The 23,276-nt window shown below is 45.6% G+C and overlaps 1 protein-coding gene across 1 annotated transcript; it reads right to left on the reverse strand.

Moving 5' to 3' along the window:
• Positions 1-450: 450 nt before the first annotated feature.
• On the reverse strand, positions 451-9,741 carry LOC118381672 (CCN family member 3-like). The gene is made up of 5 exons (XM_052502470.1): positions 9,511-9,741; positions 9,156-9,384; positions 8,508-8,762; positions 3,236-3,447; positions 451-1,197 (listed from the first exon to the last, which is right to left on the reverse strand). Exons 1-5 carry the CDS (start codon positions 9,559-9,561, stop codon positions 904-906), a joined length of 1,041 nt encoding a protein of 346 aa, XP_052358430.1. The 5' UTR covers positions 9,562-9,741; the 3' UTR covers positions 451-903.
• Between the last annotated feature and the right edge of the window lie 13,535 nt (positions 9,742-23,276).

Here is a 23,276-nt window from a genome sequence, read left to right on the forward strand (position 1 = left end):
TCACGCCCTCTCTCCTCGCGCCCTCTCTCCTCACGCCCCCTCTCTCCTCACTCTCTCTCTCTTCTCACTCTCTCTCTCCTCTCTCTCTCCTCTCTCCTCACTCTCTCTCTCCTCACGCCCTCTCTCCTCGCGCCCTCTCTCCTCACTCCCCTCTCTCCTCGCGCCCTCTCTCCTCACTCTCTCTCTCCTCACGCCCTCTCTACTCACGTCCTCTCTCCTCGCGCCCTCTTTCCTCACGCCCTCTCTCCTCACTCTCTCTCTCCTCGCTCCCTCTCCTCACTCCCTCTCTCTCTCTCCTCCTCTCTCTCACTCACTCTCTCTCTCTCACTCTCTCTCTCTCTCTCTCTCTCTCTCTCTCTCCTCTCGCCCCTCTCTCTCGCTCCTCTCTCCTCCTCCTCTCTCTCTCTCTCTCTCTCTCTCTCCTCACTCTCTCTCTCTCCTCACTCTCCTCTCTCCTCACTCTCCTCTCTCCTCACTCTCTCTCTCTCCTCACTCTCTCCTCTCTCCTCACTCTCTCCTCTCTCCTCACTCTCTCTCTCTCCTCGCGCCCTCTCTCCTCGCGCCCTCTCTCCTCGCGCCCTCTCTCCTCGCGCCCTCTCTCCTCGCGCCCTCTCTCCTCACCCTCTCTCCTCTCCTCCCTCAAAACCCATTGGAGGAGAATGTTAGAGGGGAGGGACATCTGGCTTTCTCATCCAATGGGTTTTGAGAAGGAGGCGAGGAGAGAGGAACGCGATAAGTATGCAATTGAGATTCTCCCTCCTGAGACCAACCATACACCTTCAGGAAGATGTTGTCAAGAACATTTAGAGTCACGAACATATAGAGTCACCCGACTACAGTACAGTACAATACTACTGTCACGGAGGAATAGGAGAAACTGTCGTTGTGTCTGTGGTAACAGCGTTATAACCTGTAACCGCTGTAGACCAGGTCTGATGGTCGATACACGACGTTGTCTCTGGGACAGTGGTAGTGGCAGGCGCAGGTGTTGATGAACATCACGGCTTTCTTTATGGCTTCAGCCTGAGCACATTGGAACACTACCTGCACTGTCTCGGTGCTGTGGGGGGTGCAGCAACGCCCGTCCGTACACACACCACAGTACCGGGGCTTGTAGGTCAGCACGCTGGTGCAGTTCTTATAGCTGAACCGGACGGGTTTCACTGCCTTCTTCATCCTCAGGCACTTGCTTCCTCTCTGAGGATTTAGAGGAGGAAATGGTTGTCAGTCGGCGAAACACTGGAACACTTCTGTCATGTATTTTGTCAGAGCTCTTGTGAGTTTTGTTAGTCGGAAGATTTTCATTTAGTCTGAATGGCAAGTTGAACTTGAACTTCTATTGTATTTAAATTTGTGATGTATTTTCCCTCTACAACTGTGATTTGGTACAGAGACAGTGGGTTGAGTATCCTACTGCTGGTATTAGTATAGTAACAGTGGGTTGAGTATCCTACCTTAGGAACATCCTACTGCTGGTATTAGTACAGTGACAGTGGGTTAAGTATCCTACCTTAGGAATATCCTACTGTTGGTATTAGTACAGTAACAGTGGGTTGAGTATCCTACCTTAGGAATATCCTACTGCTGGTATTAGTACAGTAACAGTGGGTTGAGTATCCTACCTTAGGAATATCCTACTGCTGGTATTAGTATAGTAACAGTGGGTTGAGTATCCTACCTTAGGAATATCCTACTGCTGGTATTAGTACAGTAACAGTGGGTTGAGTATCCTACCTTAGGAATATCCTACTGCTGGTATTAGTACAGTAACAGTGGGTTGAGTATCCTACCTTAGGAATATCCTACTGCTGGTATTAGTACAGTAACAGTGGGTTGAGTATCCTACCTTAGGAATATCCTACTGCTGGTATTAGTACAGTGACAGTGGGTTGAGTATCCTACCTTAGGAATATCCTACTGTTGGTATTAGTACAGTAACAGTGGGTTGAGTATCCTACCTTAGGAATATCCTACTGCTGGTATTAGTACAGTAACAGTGGGTTGAGTATCCTACCTTAGGAATATCCTACTGCTGGTATTAGTACAGTAACAGTGGGTTGAGTATCCTACCTTAGGAACATACTGCTACTGGTATTAGTACAGTAAAGTATCCTACTGCTGGTATTAGTATAGTAACAGTGGATTGAGTATCCTACCTTAGGAACATCCTACTGCTGGTATTAGTATAGTAACAGTGGGTTGAGTATCCTACCTTAGGAATATCCTACTGCTGGTATTAGTACAGTAACAGTGGGTTGAGTATCCTACCTTAGGAATATCCTACTGCTGGTATTAGTACAGTAACAGTGGGTTGAGTATCCTACCTTAGGAATATCCTACTGCTGGTATTAGTACAGTAACAGTGGGTTGAGTATCCTACCTTAGGAATATCCTACTGTTGGTATTAGTACAGTAACAGTGGGTTGAGTATCCTACCTTAGGAACATCCTACTGTTGGTATTAGTATAGTGACTACCTTAGGAATATCCTACTGTTGGTATTAGTATAGTAACAGTGGGTTGGTATCCTATTAGGAATATCCTACTGCTGGTATTAGTACAGTGACAGTGGGTTGAGTATCCTACCTTAGGAACATCCTACTGCTGGTATTAGTATAGTAACAGTGGGTTGAGTATCCTACCTTAGGAACATACTACTGGTATTAGGTAAATATCCTACTGAATATCCTACTGGTGGTATTAGTACAGTAACAGTGGGTTGAGTATCCTACCTTAGGAACATCCTACTGTTGGTATTAGTATAGTAACAGTGGGTTGAGTATCCTACCTTAGGAATATCCTACTGTTGGTATTAGTACAGTAACAGTGGGTTGAGTATTCTACCTTAGGAATATCCTACTGTTGGTATTAGTACAGTAACAGTGGGTTGAGTATCCTACCTTAGGAATATCCTACTGTTGGTATTAGTACAGTAACAGTGGGTTGAGTATTCTACCTTAGGAATATCCTACTGTTGGTATTAGTACAGTAACAGTGGGTTGAGTATCCTACCTTAGGAATATCCTACTGTTGGTATTAGTACAGTAACAGTGGGTTGAGTATCCTACCTTAGGAATATCCTACTGCTGGTATTAGTACAGTGACAGTGGGTTGAGTATCCTACCTTAGGAATATCCTACTGTTGGTATTAGTACAGTAACAGTGGGTTGAGTATCCTACCTTAGGAATATCCTACTGCTGGTATTAGTATAGTAACAGTGGGTTGAGTATCCTACCTTAGGAACATCCTGCTGCTGTTTGTCGCAGGGCCTGACGATGCACAGACGCGTCTGCTTGACCATCTCACAGCGGGGGTTCTTGTTGGTGACCCGGGTGGAGATGCTCATGCCACAGGTGCGAGAGCAGGCGCCCCACTCCGTAGTCTGCTCTATGCAGTTAGTACTGGGGTCCCACGAGTCAAACCCCACTGTCTCCTCCTGTCTGTAGGCTGTACGGGAGGACAGGGACAGACACACCGGATGAGACAGATGTTGTTGCCATGGGAAATACAGATGCACGCTAGATTGATTGATTGATGGATGTAAGAAGTACTGGGCAGAAGTGCATAAGAGGAAACTTGTGTTTGGCTGGTATTGGGATCTGCGTGTTTTGCATAATTAATTCCACTACATTGGTGTGTAATCGGTATACAGGTAATCCAATTCACAGTTCTATCGGAATTTCTTTAGGTGCCTGAAGTCCATTGATCACAGATTAAGAACGATCCAAGGTGCATCACATTCCAGAGAACACGAAATGGAATGTTTTGGCTCCGGAGGTCTACACAGAGGCTTCCGGAGATAAATCAACTTGCTCTGTGAGTCTCTCGCTCTGTACTCCGAGGCAATTCAGCATTTCCCTTCACACAGAGCCAGCCAGGTCAACCTAGAGGCATGCCAGAATCTGTCTCTTGACTTTGTGGCTTGCACCAGAGTACCAGTCACGTCAGAAGCAGAGAGAAGTAGAGAGGGGAACTGCGTCCCACGTGGAACCCTATCTGCTATGTAGGACACTAGAGACTGTTATTTTACTGCTACTCTTTAATTCATTGTTATTTGTTATTTAATTGTTATTTTACTGCTGCTCTTTAATGATTTGTTATTTGTTATTTAATTGTAATTTTACTGATGCTCTTTAATGATTAGTTATTTGTTATTTAATCATTTTTTACTTAACACTTATTTTTATTAAAACTGCATTGTTGGTTAAGGGCTTGTCAGAAATAATTTCACCTGTAAGGTCTACTGCACCTGTTGTATTCAGCATTTCACTGTAAGGTCTACCTACACCTGTTGTATTCAGCATTTCACTGTAAGGTCTACTACACCTGTTGTATTCAGCATTTCACTGTAAGGTCTACCTACACCTGTTGTATTCAGCATTTCACTGTAAGGTCTACTACACCTGTTGTATTCAGCATTTCACTGTGAGGTCTACCTACACCTGTTGTATTCAGTATTTCACTGTAAGGTCTACCTACACCTGTTCTATTCAGCATTTCAATGGAGGTCTACTACACCTGTTCTATTCAGCATTTCACTGTAAGGTCTATCTACACCTGTTCTATTCAGCATTTCACTGTAAGGTCTACCTACACCAGTTGTATTCAGCATTTCACTGTAAGGTCTACTACACCTGTTGTATTCAGCATTTCACTGTAAGGTCTACCTACACCTATTTCACTGTAAGGTCTACCTACACCTGTTGTCAGCATTTCACTGTAAGGTCTACCTACACCTGTTGTATTCAGCATTTCACTGTAAGGTCTACCTACACCTGTTGTATTCAGCATTTCACTGTAAGGTCTACTACACCTGTTGTATTCAGTATTTCACTGTAAGGTCTACTACACCTGTAAGGTCTACCTACACCTGTTCTATTCAGCATTTCACTGTAAGGTCTACTACACCTGTTCTATTCGGCATTACACTGTAAGGTCATCTACACCTGTTGTATTCAGCATTTCACTGTAAGGTCTACTACACCTGTTGTATTCAGCATTTCACTGTAAGGTCTACTACCTGTTGTATTCAGCATTTCACTGTAAGGTCTACTACACCTGTTGTATTCAGCATTTCACTGTAAGGTCTCTACACCTATTCAGCACCTGTACCTACACCTGTTGTATTCAGCATTTCACTGTAAGGTCTACTACACCTGTTGTATTCAGCATTTCACTGTAAGGTCTACTACACCTGTTCTATTCAGCATTTCACTGTAAGGTCTACCTACACCTGTTGTATTCAGCATTTCACTGTAAGGTCTACTACACCTGTTCATATTCGGCATTACACTGTAAGGTCTTCTACACCTGTTGTATTCAGCATTACACTGTAAGGTCATCTACACCTGTTGTATTCAGCATTTCACTGTTCTACTACACCTGTTGTATTCAGCATTTCACTGTAAGGTCTACTACACCTGTTGTATTCAGCATTACACTGTAAGGTCATCTACACCTGTTGTATTCAGCATTTCACTGTAAGGTCTACTACACCTGTTGTATTCAGCATTACACTGTAAGGTCTACTACACCTGTTGTATTCAGCATTTCACTGTAAGGTCTACTACACCTGTTGTATTCAGCATTTCACTGTAAGGTCTACTACACCTGTTGTATTCAGCATTTCACTGTAAGGTCTACTACACCTGTTGTATTCAGCATTTCACTGTAAGGTCTACTACACCTGTTGTATTCAGCATTACACTGTAAGGTCTACTACACCTGTTGTATTCAGCATTTCACTGTAAGGTCTACTACACCTGTTGTATTCAGCATTTCACTGTAAGGTCTACTACACCTGTTGTATTCAGCATTTCACTGTAAGGTCTACTACACCTGTTGTATTCAGCATTTCACAGGTCTACCTACACCTGTTGTATTCAGCATTTCACTGTAAGGTCTACCTACACCTGTTCTATTCAGCATTTCACTGTAAGGTCTACTACACCTGTTGTATTCAGCATTTCACTTAAGGTCTACTACACCTGTTGTATTCAGCATTTCACTACTACACCTGTTGTATTCAGCATTTACACTGTAAGGTCTACTACACCTGTTCTATTCAGCATTTCACTGTAAGGTCTACTACACCTGTTGTATTCAGCATTTCACTGTCTACTACACCTGGTCTACTGTAAGGTCTACACCTGTTGTATTCAGCATTTCACTGTAAGGTCATCTACACCTGTTCTATTCAGCATTTCACTAAGGTCTACTACACCTGTTGTATTCAGCATTTCACTGTAAGGTCTACTACACCTGTTGTATTCAGCATTTCACTGTAAGGTCTACTACACCTGTTGTATTCAGCATTTCACTGTAAGGTCTACCTACACCTGTTGTATTCAGCATTACACTGTAAGGTCTACTACACCTGTTGTATTCGGCATTTCACTGTAAGGTCTACCTACACCTGTTGTATTCAGCATTTCACTGTAAGGTCTACTACACCTGTTGTATTCAGCATTTCACTGTCTACTACACCTGTTGTATTCAGCATTTCACTGTAAGGTCTACTACACCTGTTGTATTCAGCATTTCACTGTAAGGTCTACTACACCTGTTGTATTCAGCATTTCACTGTAAGGTCTACCTACACCTGTTGTATTCAGCATTTCACTGTAAGGTCTACTACACCTGTTGTATTCAGCATTTCACTGTAAGGTCTACTACACCTGTTGTATTCAGCATTTCACTGTAAGGTCTACTACACCTGTTGTATTCAGCATTTCACTGTAAGGTCTACTACACCTGTTGTATTCAGCATTTCACTGTAAGGTCTACCTACACCTGTTGTATTCAGCATTTCACTGTAAGGTCTACTACACCTGTTGTATTCAGCATTTCACTGTAAGGTCTACTACACCTGTTGTATTCAGCATTTCACTGTAAGGTCTACTACACCTGTTGTATTCAGCATTTCACTGTAAGGTCTACTACACCTGTTGTATTCAGCATTTCACTGTAAGGTCTACTACACCTGTTGTATTCAGCATTTCACTGTAAGGTCTACTACACCTGTTGTATTCAGCATTTCTAAGGTCTACTACACCTGTTGTATTCAGCATTTCACTGTAAGGTCTACTACACCTGTTGTATTCAGCATTTCACTGTAAGGTCTACTACACCTGTTGTATTCAGCATTTCACTGTAAGGTCTACTACACCTGTTGTATTCAGCATTTCACTGTAAGGTCTACTACACCTGTTGTATTCAGCATTTCACTGTAGGTCTACTACACCTGTTGTATTCAGCATTTCACTGTAAGGTCTACTACACCTGTTGTATTCAGCATTTCACTGTAGGTCTCTACACCTGTTGTATTCAGCATTTCACTGTAAGGTCTACTACACCTGTTGTATTCAGCATTTCACTGTAAGGTCTACTACACCTGTTGTATTCAGCATTTCACTGTAAGGTCTACTACACCTGTTGTATTCAGCATTTCACTGTAGGTCTTACACCTGTTGTATTCAGCATTTCACTGTAAGGTCTACTACACCTGTTGTATTCAGCATTTCACAGGTCTACTACACCTGTTGTCATTTCACTAGGTCTACCTGTTGTATTCAGCATTTCACTGTAAGGTCTACTACACCTGTTGTATTCAGCATTTCACTGTAAGGTCTACTACACCTGTTGTATTCAGCATTTCACTGTAAGGTCTACTACACCTGTTGTATTCAGCATTTCACTGTAAGGTCTACTACACCTGTTGTATTCAGCATTTCACTGTAAGGTCTACCTACACCTGTTGTATTCAGCATTTCACTGTAAGGTCTACTACACCTGTTGTATTCAGCATTTCACTGTAAGGTCTACTACACCTGTTGTATTCAGCATTTCACTGTAAGGTCTACTACACCTGTTGTATTCAGCATTTCACTGTAAGGTCTACTACACCTGTTGTATTCAGCATTTCACTGTAAGGTCTACTACACCTGTTGTATTCAGCATTTCACTGTAAGGTCATCTACACCTGTTGTATTCAGCATTTCACTGTAAGGTCTACTACACCTGTTGTATTCAGCATTTCACTGTAAGGTCTACTACACCTGTTGTATTCAGCATTTCACTGTAAGGTCTACTACACCTGTTGTATTCAGCATTTCACTGTAAGGTCTACTACACCTGTTGTATTCAGCATTTCACTGTAAGGTCTACTACACCTGTTGTATTCAGCATTTCACTGTAAGGTCTACTACACCTGTTGTATTCAGCATTTCACTGTAAGGTCTACTACACCTGTTGTATTCAGCATTTCACTGTAAGGTCTACTACACCTGTTGTATTCAGCATTTCACTGTAAGGTCTACTACACCTGTTGTATTCAGCATTTCACTGTAAGGTCTACTACACCTGTTGTATTCAGCATTTCACTGTAAGGTCTACTACACCTGTTGTATTCAGCATTTCACTGTAAGGTCTACTACACCTGTTGTATTCGGCACATGTGACAAATAACATTTGGATCTGATTTGAGTGCAGATAGACTGAGTGCTTACCAGCCATGGCGAAGCTTCCCAAGGCACTGGCCTCTGGTTGGGGCTCACATACCCACTTCTCACAGCACTCCCCTGGGACCGCCACCTTCCTGGGTAGAGGGCAGTCTGGGCCCGGCAGCATCACGTCCAGGTTGCAGCGCGGCACGCAGGCGATCTGACCGTCCCTGCAGGTGCACTGATACTTGCAGCTGGGGAAGAAGGTCTCTCCGTTCTGGTACACTGAACCGTCCAACAGGCAGATGTCTCCCTCATGTGCTGTGGAAGAGAGGAGGACACAAGAAAAGCACAAATCATTATTAACATTTTTCATTTCCAATACTCACATCTGGATAAAATCCTAAATGTCATACGTTTAAGTGTTTGTGTCTTCAAATGAATGTGAATATCATCATCATCATCATCATCATCATCATCATCATCATCATCATCATCATCATCATCATCATCATCATCATCAATAGCTTAGAAGGGGCGGGGCCCCCGCTGCCACTCTTCGATTACCTTTGACCTTTTTCAAAAGGAGGGGAGAGAAGACGAGAGGTACGCAGGAGTTGAGCAAATCCAATTGAGACAAGGCCAGGGAATCTACCCCGTTCTGACACCTACACTAGAACATCACTGGTTCAATATAATTAACAAATGACTCACCGACACAGACACCTGTCCTCTGGTGTACATCGGCCGTGTAGTCGCAGTTCAGACCCCTGTGTGTATCACAGGGACTTATTTCCGAGCACGCCTCTCCTTTCTGCCTCGCACAGACCAGACAGCATGCGCAGTCATCCAGAATCAACTGGACCCCGGGGGCGCACAGCGGAGGCTCCTGCGGACAGAGGCACCTGGTCTGACACACCAGCGCCATGATCTGGGAGCAAATCTGGAGAAAAAAAGGGAAAACTGTGTTCAAGTGTGACTTTTCAAAGTTGTTGCTCCTTGTTTTCATATTCTTCAGATAATATAGTTTGGACGAGCCAACTCTGTAACGTCAAATGAATTTATTTACCTGTGTTGAAATGTAGAAAACGAAAAGGGTTCTCTCTGCAAGCCTAGACATCCTGATTCAGTGAAAGGTAGTTTTCTCTGTGTAGACTTTTCCCTCCTTTGTATCTTGCTGAAGCTCTGTAAATCCCTTTGGCGTGCTTCAGAAGTGTGTGCAGAGCCATTTATAACGGTCCTGTCTAACGACACAGTGACGCGTGAAGGAGGAATGGAGGAGGGGAAGGAGGAGGGATGGAGGAAGAGGAAGGAGGAGGGGAAGGAGGAGGGAGGGAGGGTGGAAGGAAGAGGGAGGGAGGAAGGGGAAGGAGGAGGGATGGAGGAGGGGAAGGAGGAGGGATGGAGGAGGGGGAGGAGGAGGAGGGAGGGAGGAAGGGGAAGGAGGAGGGGAGGAGGGAGGGAGGAAGGGGAAGGAGGAGGGGGAGGAGGAGGGAGGGAGGAAGGGGAAGGAGGAGGGATGGAGGAGGGGAAGGAGGAGGGATGGAGGAGGGGGGGGGGGTGGAAGAAGGGGATGATGGAGGGAGGGAGGAAGGGGATGATGGAGGGATTACCCCCCTGGCCCTGGTAGAGTCTGGGAATTCTGACATCTGATTGGATCAGGATGAGACTCACATTTTCCTGTTAGATCCTGAGTTCTTCGCACACAGAGGAAGGCTACATTACTAGTATTTAGAACACAAAAGCTCATATGACAGTTTTACTGCTGCCATTCATATCAATAATCAACATTTTTCATGATCATTCAAATGAACCTATTTCAAACAAGTTCCTCCGTTCCCTGATTTTCATTATTGTGCTCATTGCATCTCTGGAATTAAAAGAGTTCTGGTTTGGCTGCAGAATAGACATCACACTGGTCGATCTGGTTTGGCTTCAGAATTGATATCACCCTGGTCGATCTGGTTTGACTGCAGAATAGATATCACCCTGGTCGATCTGGTTTGGCTTCAGAATAGATATCACACTGGTCGATCTGGTTTGGCTGCAGAATAGATATCACACTGGTCGATCTGGTTTGACTGCAGAATAGATATCACACTGGTCGATCTGGTTTGGCTGCAGAATAGATATCACACTGGTCGATCTGGTTTGGCTTCAGAATAGATATCACACTGGTCGATCTGGTTTGGCTTGCAGAATAGATATCACACTGGTCGATCTGGTTTGGCTGCAGAATAGACATCACACTGGTCGATCTGGTTTGACTTCAGAATAGATATCACACTGGTCGATCTGGTTTGGCTGCAGAATAGATATCACACTGGTCGATCTGGTTTGGCTGCAGAATAGATATCACACTGGTCGATCTGGTTTGGCTGCAGAATAGATATCACCCTGGTCGATCTGGTTTGGCTGCAGAATAGATATCACACTGGTCGATCTGGTTTGGCTTCAGAATAGATATCACACTGGTCGATCTGGTTTGGCTTCAGAATAGATATCACACTGGTCGATCTGGTTTGGCTTCAGAATAGATATCACACTGGTCGATCTGGTTTGGCTTCAGAATAGATATCACACTGGTCGATCTGGTTTGACTGCAGAATAGATATCACCCTGGTCGATCTGGTTTGGCTTCAGAATAGATATCACACTGGTCGATCTGGTTTGGCTGCAGAATAGATATCACACTGGTCGATCTGGTTTGACTGCAGAATAGATATCACACTGGTCGATCTGGTTTGGCTTCAGAATAGATATCACACTGGTCGATCTGGTTTGACTGCAGAATAGATATCACCCTGGTCGATCTGGTTTGGCTGCAGAATAGATATCACCCTGGTCGATCTGGTTTGGCTGCAGAATAGATATCACACTGGTCGATCTGGTTTGGCTGCAGAATAGATATCACACTGGTCGATCTGGTTTGGCTGCAGAATAGATATCACACTGGTCGATCTGGTTTGGCTGCAGAATAGATATCACACTGGTCGATCTGGTTTGGCTGCAGAATAGATATCACACTGGTCGATCTGGTTTGGCTGCAGAATAGATATCACCCTGGTCGATCTGGTTTGGCTGCAGAATAGATATCACACTGGTCGATCTGGTTTGGCTGCAGAATAGATATCACACTGGTCGATCTGGTTTGGCTGCAGAATAGATATCACCCTGGTCGATCTGGTTTGGCTGCAGAATAGATATCACCCTGGTCGATCTGGTTTGGCTGCAGAATAGATATCACACTGGTCGATCTGGTTTGACTGCAGAATAGATATCACCCTGGTCGATCTGGTTTGACTGCAGAATAGATATCACACTGGTCGATCTGGTTTGGCTGCAGAATAGATATCACCCTGGTCGATCTGGTTTGACTGCAGAATAGATATCACCCTGGTTGATCTGGTTTGGCTGCAGAATAGATATCACACTGGTCGATCTGGTTTGGCTGCAGAATAGATATCACCCTGGTCGATCTGGTTTGACTGCAGAATAGATATCACCCTGGTTGATCTGGTTTGGCTTCAGAATAGATATCACCCTGGTCGATCTGGTTTGACTGCAGAATAGATATCACACTGGTCGATCTGGTTTGGCTTCAGAATAGATAAACCAGTAAAGCCCCTCTTCCACAATGGTGGCTCCTTAGATGTCAGTCGGCAGTCAGTGGGCAAGAGGTTTCTCTTTGGAACGTTTGCTGGCTGCATAATTACAAATCTAGGGGGAAACTTAGATGGCTACTCCATCTGAGGTTTTATCTAACGTGTTATGGTGTGGTCATGGTGTGGTGGGTGCCTCTGCCTGAAGTAGGACAAATGAGGCAACTGGCTGAATCAGCCCACATGAGTGACATCACCACTGTGTTTGCCAGTGTTTTGAAATACCATGTCTGAGTCTCAAACGGCACCCCAGTGTCTTCCAGTGTTGTTCAGCCTGGGCATGTTCTTTAGTCGCCCCTCTGTCTGACACATAGACCGTTGAGATTTGTGTCAGGGATTTGTCCAGTTGGAGATGGGGATTTGTCCAGTTGGAGATGGGGACTTGGTCAGTTGGAGATGGGGATTTGTCCAGTTGGAGATGGGGATTTGTCCAGTTGGAGATGGGGACTTGGCCAGTTGGAGATGGGGACTTCAGTTGGAGATGGGGATTTGTCCAGTTGGAGATGGGGATTTGGTTGGAGATGGGGATTTTCCAGTTGGAGATGGGGATGGTCAGTTGGAGATGGGGACTTTGTCCAGTTGGAGATGGGGATTTGTCCAGTTGGAGATGGGGATTTGGTCAGTTGGAGATGGGGATTTGTCCAGTTGGAGATGGGGATTTGTCCAGTTGGAGATGGGGATTTGTCCAGTTGAGATGGGGACTTGGTCAGTTGGAGATGGGGATTTGTCCAGTTGGAGATGGGGATTTGTCCAGTTGGAGATGGGGATTTGTCCAGTTGGAGATGGGGACTTGGTCAGTTGGAGATGGGGATTTGGCCAGTTGGAGATGGGGATTTGTCCAGTTGGAGATGGGGACTTGGCCAGTTGGAGATGGGGACTTGGTCAGTTGGAGATGGGGACTTGGTCAGTTGGAGATGGGGATTTGGTCAGTTGGAGATGGGGATTTGGTCAGTTGGAGATGGGGACTTGGTCAGTTGGAGATGGGGACTTGGTCAGTTGGAGATGGGGATTTGTCCAGTTGGAGATGGGGATTTGGACAGTTGGAGATGGGGATTTGGTCAGTTGGAGAGATCCAGTTGGAGATTTTCCAGTTGGAGATGGGGATTTGTCCAGTTGGAGATGGGGATTTTGGTCAGTTGGAGATGGGGATTTGTCCAGTTGGAGATGGGGACTTGGTCCAGATTTTGGACTTGGTCAGTTGGAGATGGGGATTTTGGACAGTTGGAGATGGGGATTTTGGACAGTTGGAGATGGGGATCAGTTTGGGGACTTGGTCAGTTGGAGATGGGGATTTTGGACAGTTGGAGATGGGGACTTTTTGGACAGTTGGAGATGGGGACTTGGTCAGTTGGAGATGGGGACTTGGTCAGTTGGAGATGGGGACTTGGTCAGTTGGAGATGGGGATTTGTCCAGTTGGAGATGGGGATTTGGACAGTTGGAGATGGGGACTTGGTCAGTTGGAGATGGGGACTTGGCCAGTTGGAGATGGGGATTTTGGACAGTTGGAGATGGGGATTTTGGACAGTTGGAGATGGGGATTTTGGACAGTTGGAGATGGGGATTTTGGACAGTTGGAGATGGGGATTTTGGACAGTTGGAGATGGGGATTTTGGACAGTTGGAGATGGGATTTGGACAGTTGGAGATGGGGACTTGGTCAGTTGGAGATGGGGACTTTGGACAGTTGGAGATGGGGATTTTGGACAGTTGGAGATGGGGATTTTGGACAGTTGGAGATGGGGATTTTGGACAGTTGGAGATGGGGATTTTGGACAGTTGGAGATGGGGATTTTGGACAGTTGGAGATGGGGATTTTGGACAGTTGGAGATGGGGATTTTGGACAGTTGGAGATGGGGATTTTGGACAGTTGGAGATGGGGATTTTGGACAGTTGGAGATGGGGATTTTGGACAGTTGGAGATGGGGACTTTGGACAGTTGGAGATGGGGACTTTGGACAGTTGGAGATGGGGATTTTGGACAGTTGGAGATGGGGATTTTGGACAGTTGGAGATGGGGATTTTGGACAGTTGGAGATGGGGATTTTGGACAGTTGGAGATGGGGATTTTGGACAGTTGGAGATGGGGATTTGGACAGTTGGAGATGGGGATTTTGGACAGTTGGAGATGGGGATTTTGGACAGTTGGAGATGGGGACTTGGTCAGTTGGAGATGGGGATTTTGGACAGTTGGAGATGGGGACTTGGCCAGTTGGAGATGGGACTTGGTCAGTTGGAGATGGGGATTTTGGACAGTTGGAGATGGGGATTTTGGACAGTTGGAGATGGGGATTTTGGACAGTTGGAGATGGGGATTTTGGACAGTTGGAGATGGGGATTTTGGACAGTTGGAGATGGGGACTTTGGACAGTTGGAGATGGGGATTTTGGACAGTTGGAGATGGGGACTTTGGACAGTTGGAGATGGGGATTTGGACAGTTGGAGATGGGGACTTTGGACAGTTGGAGATGGGGACTTTGGACAGTTGGAGATGGGGATTTTGGACAGTTGGAGATGGGGACTTTGGACAGTTGGAGATGGGGATTTTGGACAGTTGGAGATGGGGATTTTGGACAGTTGGAGATGGGGATTTTGGACAGTTGGAGATGGGGACTTGGTCAGTTGGAGATGGGGACTTGGTCAGTTGGAGATGGGGACTTGGTCAGTTGGAGATTGGGATTTGTCCAGTTGGAGATGGGGATTTTGGCCAGTTGGAGATGGGGATTTTGGACAGTTGGAGATGGGGATTTTGGACAGTTGGAGATGGGGATTTGTCCAGTTGGAGATGGGGATTTGGTCAGTTGGAGATGGGGATTTGTCCAGTTGGAGATGGGGATTTGTCCAGTTGGAGATGGGGATTTGTCCAGTTGGAGATGGGGACTTGGTCAGTTGGAGATGGGGATTTGTCCAGTTGGAGATGGGGATTTGTCCAGTTGGAGATGGGGATTTGTCCAGTTGGAGATGGGGACTTGGTCAGTTGGAGATGGGGATTTTGTCCAGTTGGAGATGGGGATTTGTCCAGTTGGAGATGGGGACTTGGCCAGTTGGAGATGGGGACTTGGACAGTTGGAGATGGGGATTTGTCCAGTTGGAGATGGGGATTTGTCCAGTTGGAGATGGGGACTTGGTCAGTTGGAGATGGGGATTTTGTCCAGTTGGAGATTTTGGTCAGTTGGAGATGGGGATTTGTCCAGTTGGAGATGGGGATTTGTCCAGTTGGAGATGGGGATTTGGTCAGTTGGAGATGGGGATTTGTCCAGTTGGAGATGGGGATTTGTCCAGTTGGAGATGGGGACAGTTGGAGATGGGGACTTGGTCAGTTGGAGATGGGGATTTGTCCAGTTGGAGATGGGGATTTGTCCAGTTGGAGATGGGGATTTTGGACAGTTGGAGATGGGGACTTTGGACAGTTGGAGATGGGGATTTGGACAGTTGGAGATGGGGATTTTGGACAGTTGGAGATGGGGATTTTGGACAGTTGGAGATGGGGATTTTGGACAGTTGGAGATGGGGATTTGGACAGTTGGAGATGGGGACTTGGACAGTTGGAGATGGGGACAGTTGGAGATGGGGATTTTGGACAGTTGGAGATGGGGACTTGGTCAGTTGGAGATGGGGATTTTGGACAGTTGGAGATGGGGATTTTTTGGAGATGGGGACTTGGTCAGTTGGAGATGGGGATTTGTCCAGTTGGAGATGGGGATTTGGACAGTTGGAGATGGGGACTTGGTCAGTTGGAGATGGGGACTTGGTCAGTTGGAGATGGGGATTTTGGACAGTTGGAGATGGGGATTTTGGACAGTTGGAGATGGGGATTTTGGACAGTTGGAGATGGGGATTTTGGACAGTTGGAGATGGGGATTTTGGACAGTTGGAGATGGGGATTTTGGACAGTTGGAGATGGGGATTTTGGACAGTTGGAGATGGGGATTTTGGACAGTTGGAGATGGGGATTTTGGACAGTTGGAGATGGGGATTTTGGACAGTTGGAGATGGGGATTTTGGACAGTTGGAGATGGGGATTTTGGACAGTTGGAGATGGGGATTTTGGACAGTTGGAGATGGGGACTTTGGACAGTTGGAGATGGGGACTTTGGACAGTTGGAGATGGGGATTTTGGACAGTTGGAGATGGGGATTTTGGACAGTTGGGATGGGGATTTTGGACAGTTGGGGATTTTGGACAGTTGGAGATGGGGATTTTGGACAGTTGGAGATGGGGATTTTGGACAGTTGGAGATGGGGATTTTGGACAGTTGGAGATGGGGATTTTGGACAGTTGGAAATGTGGATTTTGGACAGTTGGAGATGGGGATTTGGACAGTTGGAGATGGGGATTTGGACAGTTGGAGATGGGGATTTTGGACAGTTGGAGATGGGGACTTTGGACAGTTGGAGATGGGGATTTTGGACAGTTGGAGATGGGGATTTTGGACAGTTGGAGATGGGGATTTTGGACAGTTGGAGATGGGGATTTTGGACAGTTGGAGATGGGGATTTTGGACAGTTGGAGATGGGGACTTTGGACAGTTGGAGATGGGGATTTTGGACAGTTGGAGATGGGGACTTTGGACAGTTGGAGATGGGGACTTTGGACAGTTGGAGATGGGGACTTTGGACAGTTGGAGATGGGGATTTTGGACAGTTGGAGATGGGGATTTTGGACAGTTGGAGATGGGGATTTTGGACAGTTGGAGATGGGGATTTTGGACAGTTGGAGATGGGGATTTTGGACAGTTGGAGATGGGGATTTTGGACAGTTGGAGATGGGGATTTTGGACAGTTGGAGATGGGGACTTTGGACAGTTGGAGATGGGGACTTTGGACAGTTGGAGATGGAGACTTTGGACAGTTGGAGATGGGGACTTTTGGACAGATGGGGACTTTTGGAGATGGGGACTTTGGACAGTTGGAGATGGGGACTTTGGACAGTTGGAGATGGGACTTTGGACAGTTGGAGATGGGGACTTTGGACAGTTGGAGATGGGGACTTTGGACAGTTGGAGATGGGGATTTTGGACAGTTGGAGATGGGGATTTGGACAGTTTGATTTTGGACAGTTGGAGATGGGGATTTTGGACAGTTGGAGATGGGGATTTTGGACAGTTGGAGATGGGGACTTTGGACAGTTGGAGATGGGGATTTTGGACAGTTGGAGATGGGGACTTTGGACAGTTGGAGATGGGGAGCATTGGGATGGGGACTTTGACAGTTGGAGATGGGGACTTTGGACAGTTGGAGATGGGGACTTTGGACAGTTGGAGATGGGGATTTTGGACAGTTGGAGATGGGGATTTTGGACAGTTGGAGATGGGGATTTTGGACAGTTGGAGATGGGGATTTTGGACAGTTGGAGATGGGGATTTTGGACAGTTGGAGATGGGGACTTTGGACAGTTGGAGATGGGGACTTTGGACAGTTGGAGATGGGGACTTTGGACAGTTGGAGATGGGGACTTTGGACAGTTGGAGATGGGGATTTTGGACAGTTGGAGATGGGGACTTTGGACAGTTGGAGATGGGGATTTTGGACAGTTGGAGATGGGGACTTTGGACAGTTGGAGATGGGGATTTGGACAGTTGGAGATGGGGACTTTGGACAGTTGGAGATGGGGACTTTGGACAGTTGGAGATGGGGACTTTGGACAGTTGGAGATGGGGATTTTGGACAGTTGAGATGGGGACTTTGGACAGTTGGAGATGGGGACTTTGGATAGTTGGAGATGGGGATTTTGGACAGTTGGAGATGGGGATTTTGGACAGTTGGAGATGGGGACTTTGGACAGTTGGAGATGGGGACTTTGGACAGTTGGAGATGGGGACTTTGGACAGTTGGAGATGGGGACTTTGGACAGTTGGAGATGGGGACTTTGGACAGTTGGAGATTGGGACTTTGGACAGTTGGAGATGGGGACTTTGGACAGTTGGAGATGGGGACTTTGGACAGTTGGAGATGGGGATTTGGACAGTTGGAGATGGGGACTTTGGACAGTTGGAGATGGGGACTTTGGACAGTTGGAGATGGGGACTTTGGACAGTTGGAGATGGGGACTTTGGACAGTTGGAGATGGGGATTTTGGACAGTTGGAGATGGGGACTTTGGACAGTTGGAGATGGGGATTTTGGACAGTTGGAGATGGGGATTTTGGCCAGTTGGAGATGGGGATTTGGCCAGTTGTAAAGTATTGGGCTGTGTAGTGTGGGCATCACTGATGACCTTGGTGGTGTAATGTAAGACTCAGGGGAGTTCATTAGCATTGGTTGTTTGCCAAATGGCACCCCTTTCCCTATATAGTGCACTACTTCTGACACTATGGGTCCTATGGGCCTTGGTCAAAAAGTAGTGAACTATGTAGCAAATAGGGTGCCATTTGGGATACTATGTGTGCCTATAAGTCAGCATGATGAGCTGGCTTTGAATGGTGGCTGTGCAGTGTGCTTTGTAGTGGCCAACTGATGTGTTTTATGGGGTCCGACTCAGATCTTTGAAGGAACTAAACTTACTGGTACCGATATACAGGTCTCTGCCAACACTGTTTTACAGTTGGGGAAATGAAAAAGTGAAAACATTTTCCACACGGAGTCCTCAGAAGTCCTCAGAAATTGTTATCGAAATTGTCCAAGAAATATGCTTCAAAGGTTGATTTCTTCTTTTATGGCAATAATAACAATAATAACAATAATAACAATAATAACAAGAACACATCATGAGAATGACCCCGTGTTCAGACCACCATGAGATTCCCTTTTCTCGTCGAATTTATTGAACAAAATCAAATCTAATCAAAATGTATTTGTCACGTGCGTCGAATACATTGGTTATCGCTGTAATTATTGATATACATATTGATCTACACTACGATCGTTTAGATGAAACGACACATATCATTCGAGCTCTAGTTGACTGTTGATTTTCCACGTGTCCGTTTTGACCCTTTAATACAGGGCTAGATTTGATTGGCTGATTCACAGCAGCTGCAGATAACACTAAGATTTGATTGGCTGATTCACAGCAGCTGCAGATAACACTAAGATTTGATTGGCTGATTCACAGCAGCTGCAGATAAGACTAAGATTTGATTGGCTGATTCACAGCAGCTGCAGATAACACTAAGGTTTGATTCAATTCCTATTTTGGAGTCCAGCTCTGCATTCCTCCCATTCTTTCCATGAAACACTGTTTTCATTCCTCATTTATCACCAGTCATAATAATTAATGAAATATCTCGACTATCACCCCTACACCTAAAACAATGCTGCTTCCAATTCTTCTACCCCTAGGTTACGTCCCAACCGGCACCATATTCCCTACATAGTCACATATATATATGGAATAGGGTGTAATTTTGGAACACATATCTCCCTATTCATGCTCCCGCCAGAAAGAGCAGCTGCTGGAAAAGCATCTTATTAATGTGACCTGAGATTCAGAGCAGCTCTCTCTGCTGCTGCTGTCAGTGACTTGATTCACTGCTGGTCAAATAGTGTTCTCTCTGGAAGTTGAAAAATGTCAGACTTCACAGTTGTGTGTTTGCTGACTGGGTCTGGTGCATTCCTCTGGAGCGAGACCATGAAAACTCTACGTCAAAGCCATCCACACCGGGAGAGAAACTTGGAGAAATTTAAAATATTATTGTATTGTAATTGAGAATGTAAATAGAATAGAAAATACATGTTCTAGTGCTTCTGTATCTTGATGCCCTGAACTAGTCCTTCTGTATGTTGATGCCCTGAATGAGTCCTTCTGTATGTTGATGCCCTGAATGAGTCCTTCTGTATGTTGATGCCCTGAACTAGTCCTTCTGTATGTTGATGCCCTGAACTAGTCCTTCTGTATGTTGATGCCCTGAACTAGTCCTTCTGTATGTTGATGCCCTGAACTAGTCCTTCTGTATCTTGATGCCCTGAACAAGTCCTTCTGTATCTTGATGCCCTGAACTAGTCCTTCTGTATGTTGATGCCCTGAATGAGTCCTTCTGTATGTTGATGCCCTGAACTAGTCCTTCTGTATGTTGATGCCCTGAACTAGTCCTTCTGATATGTTGATGCCCTGAACTAGTCCTTCTGTATGTTGATGCCCTGAACTAGTCCTTCTGTATCTTGATGCCCTGAACTAGTCCTTCTGTATGTTGATGCCCTGAACTAGTCCTCTGTATCTTGATGCCCTGAACTAGTCCTTCTGTATGTTGATGCCCTGAACTAGTCCTTCTGTATCTTGATGCCCTGAACTTGTCCTTCTGTATGTTGATGCCCTGAACTAGTCCTTCTGTATCTTGATGCCCTGAACTAGTCCTTCTGTATCTTGATGCCCTGAACTAGTCCTTCTGTATCTTGATGCCCTGAACTAGTCCTTCTGTATGTTGATGCCCTGAACTAGTCCTTCTGTATGTTGATGCCCTGAACTAGTCCTTCTGTATGTTGATGCCCTGAACTAGTCCTTCTGTATGTTGATGCCCTGAACTAGTCCTTCTGTATGTTGATGCCCTGAACTAGTCCTTCTGTATGTTGATGCCCTGAACTAGTCCTTCTGTATGTTGATGCCCTGAACTAGTCCTTCTGTATGTTGATGCCCTGAACTAGTCCTTCTGTATGTTGATGCCCTGAACTAGTCCTTCTGTATGTTGATGCCCTGAACTAGTCCTTCTGTATGTTGATGCCCTGAACTAGTCCTTCTGTATGTTGATGCCCTGAACTAGTCCTTCTGTATCTTGATGCCCTGAACTAGTCCTTCTGTATGTTGATGCCCTGAACTAGTCCTTCTGTATGTTGATGCCCTGAACTAGTCCTTCTGTATCTTGATGCCCTGAACTAGTCCTTCTGTATGTTGATGCCCTGAACTAGTCCTTCTGTATCTTGATGCCCTGAACTAGTCCTTCTGTATCTTGATGCCCTGAACTAGTCCTTCTGTATCTTGATGCCCTGAACTAGTCCTTCTGTATCTTGATGCCCTGAACTAGTCCTTCTGTATGTTGATGCCCTGAACTAGTCCTTCTGTATCTTGATGCCCTGAACTAGTCCTTCTGTATCTTGATGCCCTGAACTAGTCCTTCTGTATGTTGATGTTGATGTCCTTCCTGAACTAGTCCTTCTGTATCTTGATGCCCTGAACTAGTCCTTCTGTATGTTGATGCCCTGAACTAGTCCTTCTGTATGTTGATGCCCTGAACTAGTCCTTCTGTATCTTGATGCCCTGAACTAGTCCTTCTGTATCTTGATGCCCTGAACTAGTCCTTCTGTATCTTGATGCCCTGAACTAGTCCTTCTGTATCTTGATGCCCTGAACTAGTCCTTCTGTATCTTGATGCCCTGAACTAGTCCTTCTGTATGTTGATGCCCTGAACTAGTCCTTCTGTATGTTGATGCCCTGAACTAGTCCTTCTGTATGTTGATGCCCTGAACTAGTCCTTCTGTATGTTGATGCCCTGAACTAGTCCTTCTGTATCTTGATGCCCTGAACTAGTCCTTCTGTATGTTGATGCCCTGAACTAGTCCTTCTGTATGTTGATGCCCTGAACTAGTCCTCTGTATGTTTGCCCTGAACTAGTCCTCTGTATCTTGATGCTCTGAACTAGTCCTTCTGTATGTTGATGCCCTGAACTAGTCCTTCTGTATGTCTGATGCCCTGAACTAGTCCTTCTGTATGTTGATGCTCTGAACTAGTCCTTCTGTATCTTGATGCCCTGAACTAGTCCTTCTGTATGTCTGTATCTTGATGCCCTGAACTAGTCCTTCTGTATGTTGACTGCCCTGAACTAGTCCTTCTGTATCTTGATGCCCTGAACTAGTCCTCTGTATGTTGATGCCCTGAACTAGTCCTTCTGTATGTTGATTGACTAGCCTTCTGTATCTTGATGCCCTGAACTAGTCCTTCTGTATATGTTGATGCCCTGAACTAGTCCTTCTGTATGTTGATGCCCTGAACTAGTCCTTCTGTATGTTGATGCCCAGAACAGTCCTTCTGTATGTTGATGCCCTGAACTAGTCCTCTGTATGTTGATGCCCTGAACTAGTCCTTCTGTATGTTGATGCCCTGAACTAGTCCTTCTGTATGTTGATGCCCTGAACTAGTCCTTCTGTATCTTGATGCCCTGAACTAGTCCTTCTGTATGTTGATGCCCTGAACTAGTCCTTCTGTATGTGCCCTGATGCCCTGAACTAGTCCTTCTGTATGTTGATGCCCTGAACTAGTCCTCTGTATGTCCAGATGCCCTGATTGTTCTGTATCTTGATGCCCTGAACTAGTCATTCTGTATGTTGATGCCCTGAACTAGTCTTCTGTATGTTGTGAACTAGTCCTCTGTATGTTGATGCCCTGAACTGTTCTGTATGTTGATGCCCTGAACTAGTCCTTCTGTATGTGACTGATGCCCTGAACTAGTCCTTCTGTATGTTGAGACCCCTGAACCTTCTGTATGTTGATGCACTGAACTAGTCCTTCTGTATGTTGATGCCCTGAACTAGTCCTTCTGTATCTTGATGCCCTGAACTAGTCCTTCTGTATGTTGATGCCCTGAAGACTGTATGTTGATGCCCTGAACTAGTCCTTCTGTATGTTGATGCCTGAACTAGTCCTTCTGTATGTTGATGCCCTGAACTAGTCCTTCTGTATGTTGATGCCCTGAACTAGTCCTTCTGTATGTTGATGCCCTGAACTAGTCCTTCTGTATCTTGATGCTCTGAACTAGTCCTTCTGTATGTTGATGCCCTGAACTAGTCCTTCTGTATCTTGATGCCCTGAACTAGTCCTTCTGTATCTTGATGCCCTGAACTAGTCCTTATGTAGACCCTTGATGCCCTGAACTAGTCCTTCTGTATGTTGATGCCCTGAACTAGTCCTTCTGTGATCTTGATGCCTGTCCTTCTGAACTAGTCCTTCTGTATGTGATGCCCTGAACTAGTCCTTCCCTGAACTAGTCCTTCTGTATCTTGATGCCCTGAACTAGTCCTTCTGTATGTTGATGCCTGAACTAGTCCTTCTGTATGTTGATGCCCTGAACTAGTCCTTCTGTATCTATGTTGATGCCCTGAACTAGTCCTTCTGTATCTTGATGCCCTGAACTAGTCCTTCTGTATGTTGATGCACTGAACTAGTACTGTGACTTGGCCTGTCCACTATGCACCTTGATGCCCTGAACTAGTCCTTCTGTATGTTGATGCACTGAACTAGTCCTTCTGTA

The sequence above is a fragment of the Oncorhynchus keta genome, unplaced genomic scaffold (assembly GCF_023373465.1).
Source record: "Oncorhynchus keta strain PuntledgeMale-10-30-2019 unplaced genomic scaffold, Oket_V2 Un_contig_15588_pilon_pilon, whole genome shotgun sequence".
In the NCBI taxonomy this organism is placed as follows: Eukaryota; Metazoa; Chordata; class Actinopteri; order Salmoniformes; family Salmonidae; genus Oncorhynchus; species Oncorhynchus keta.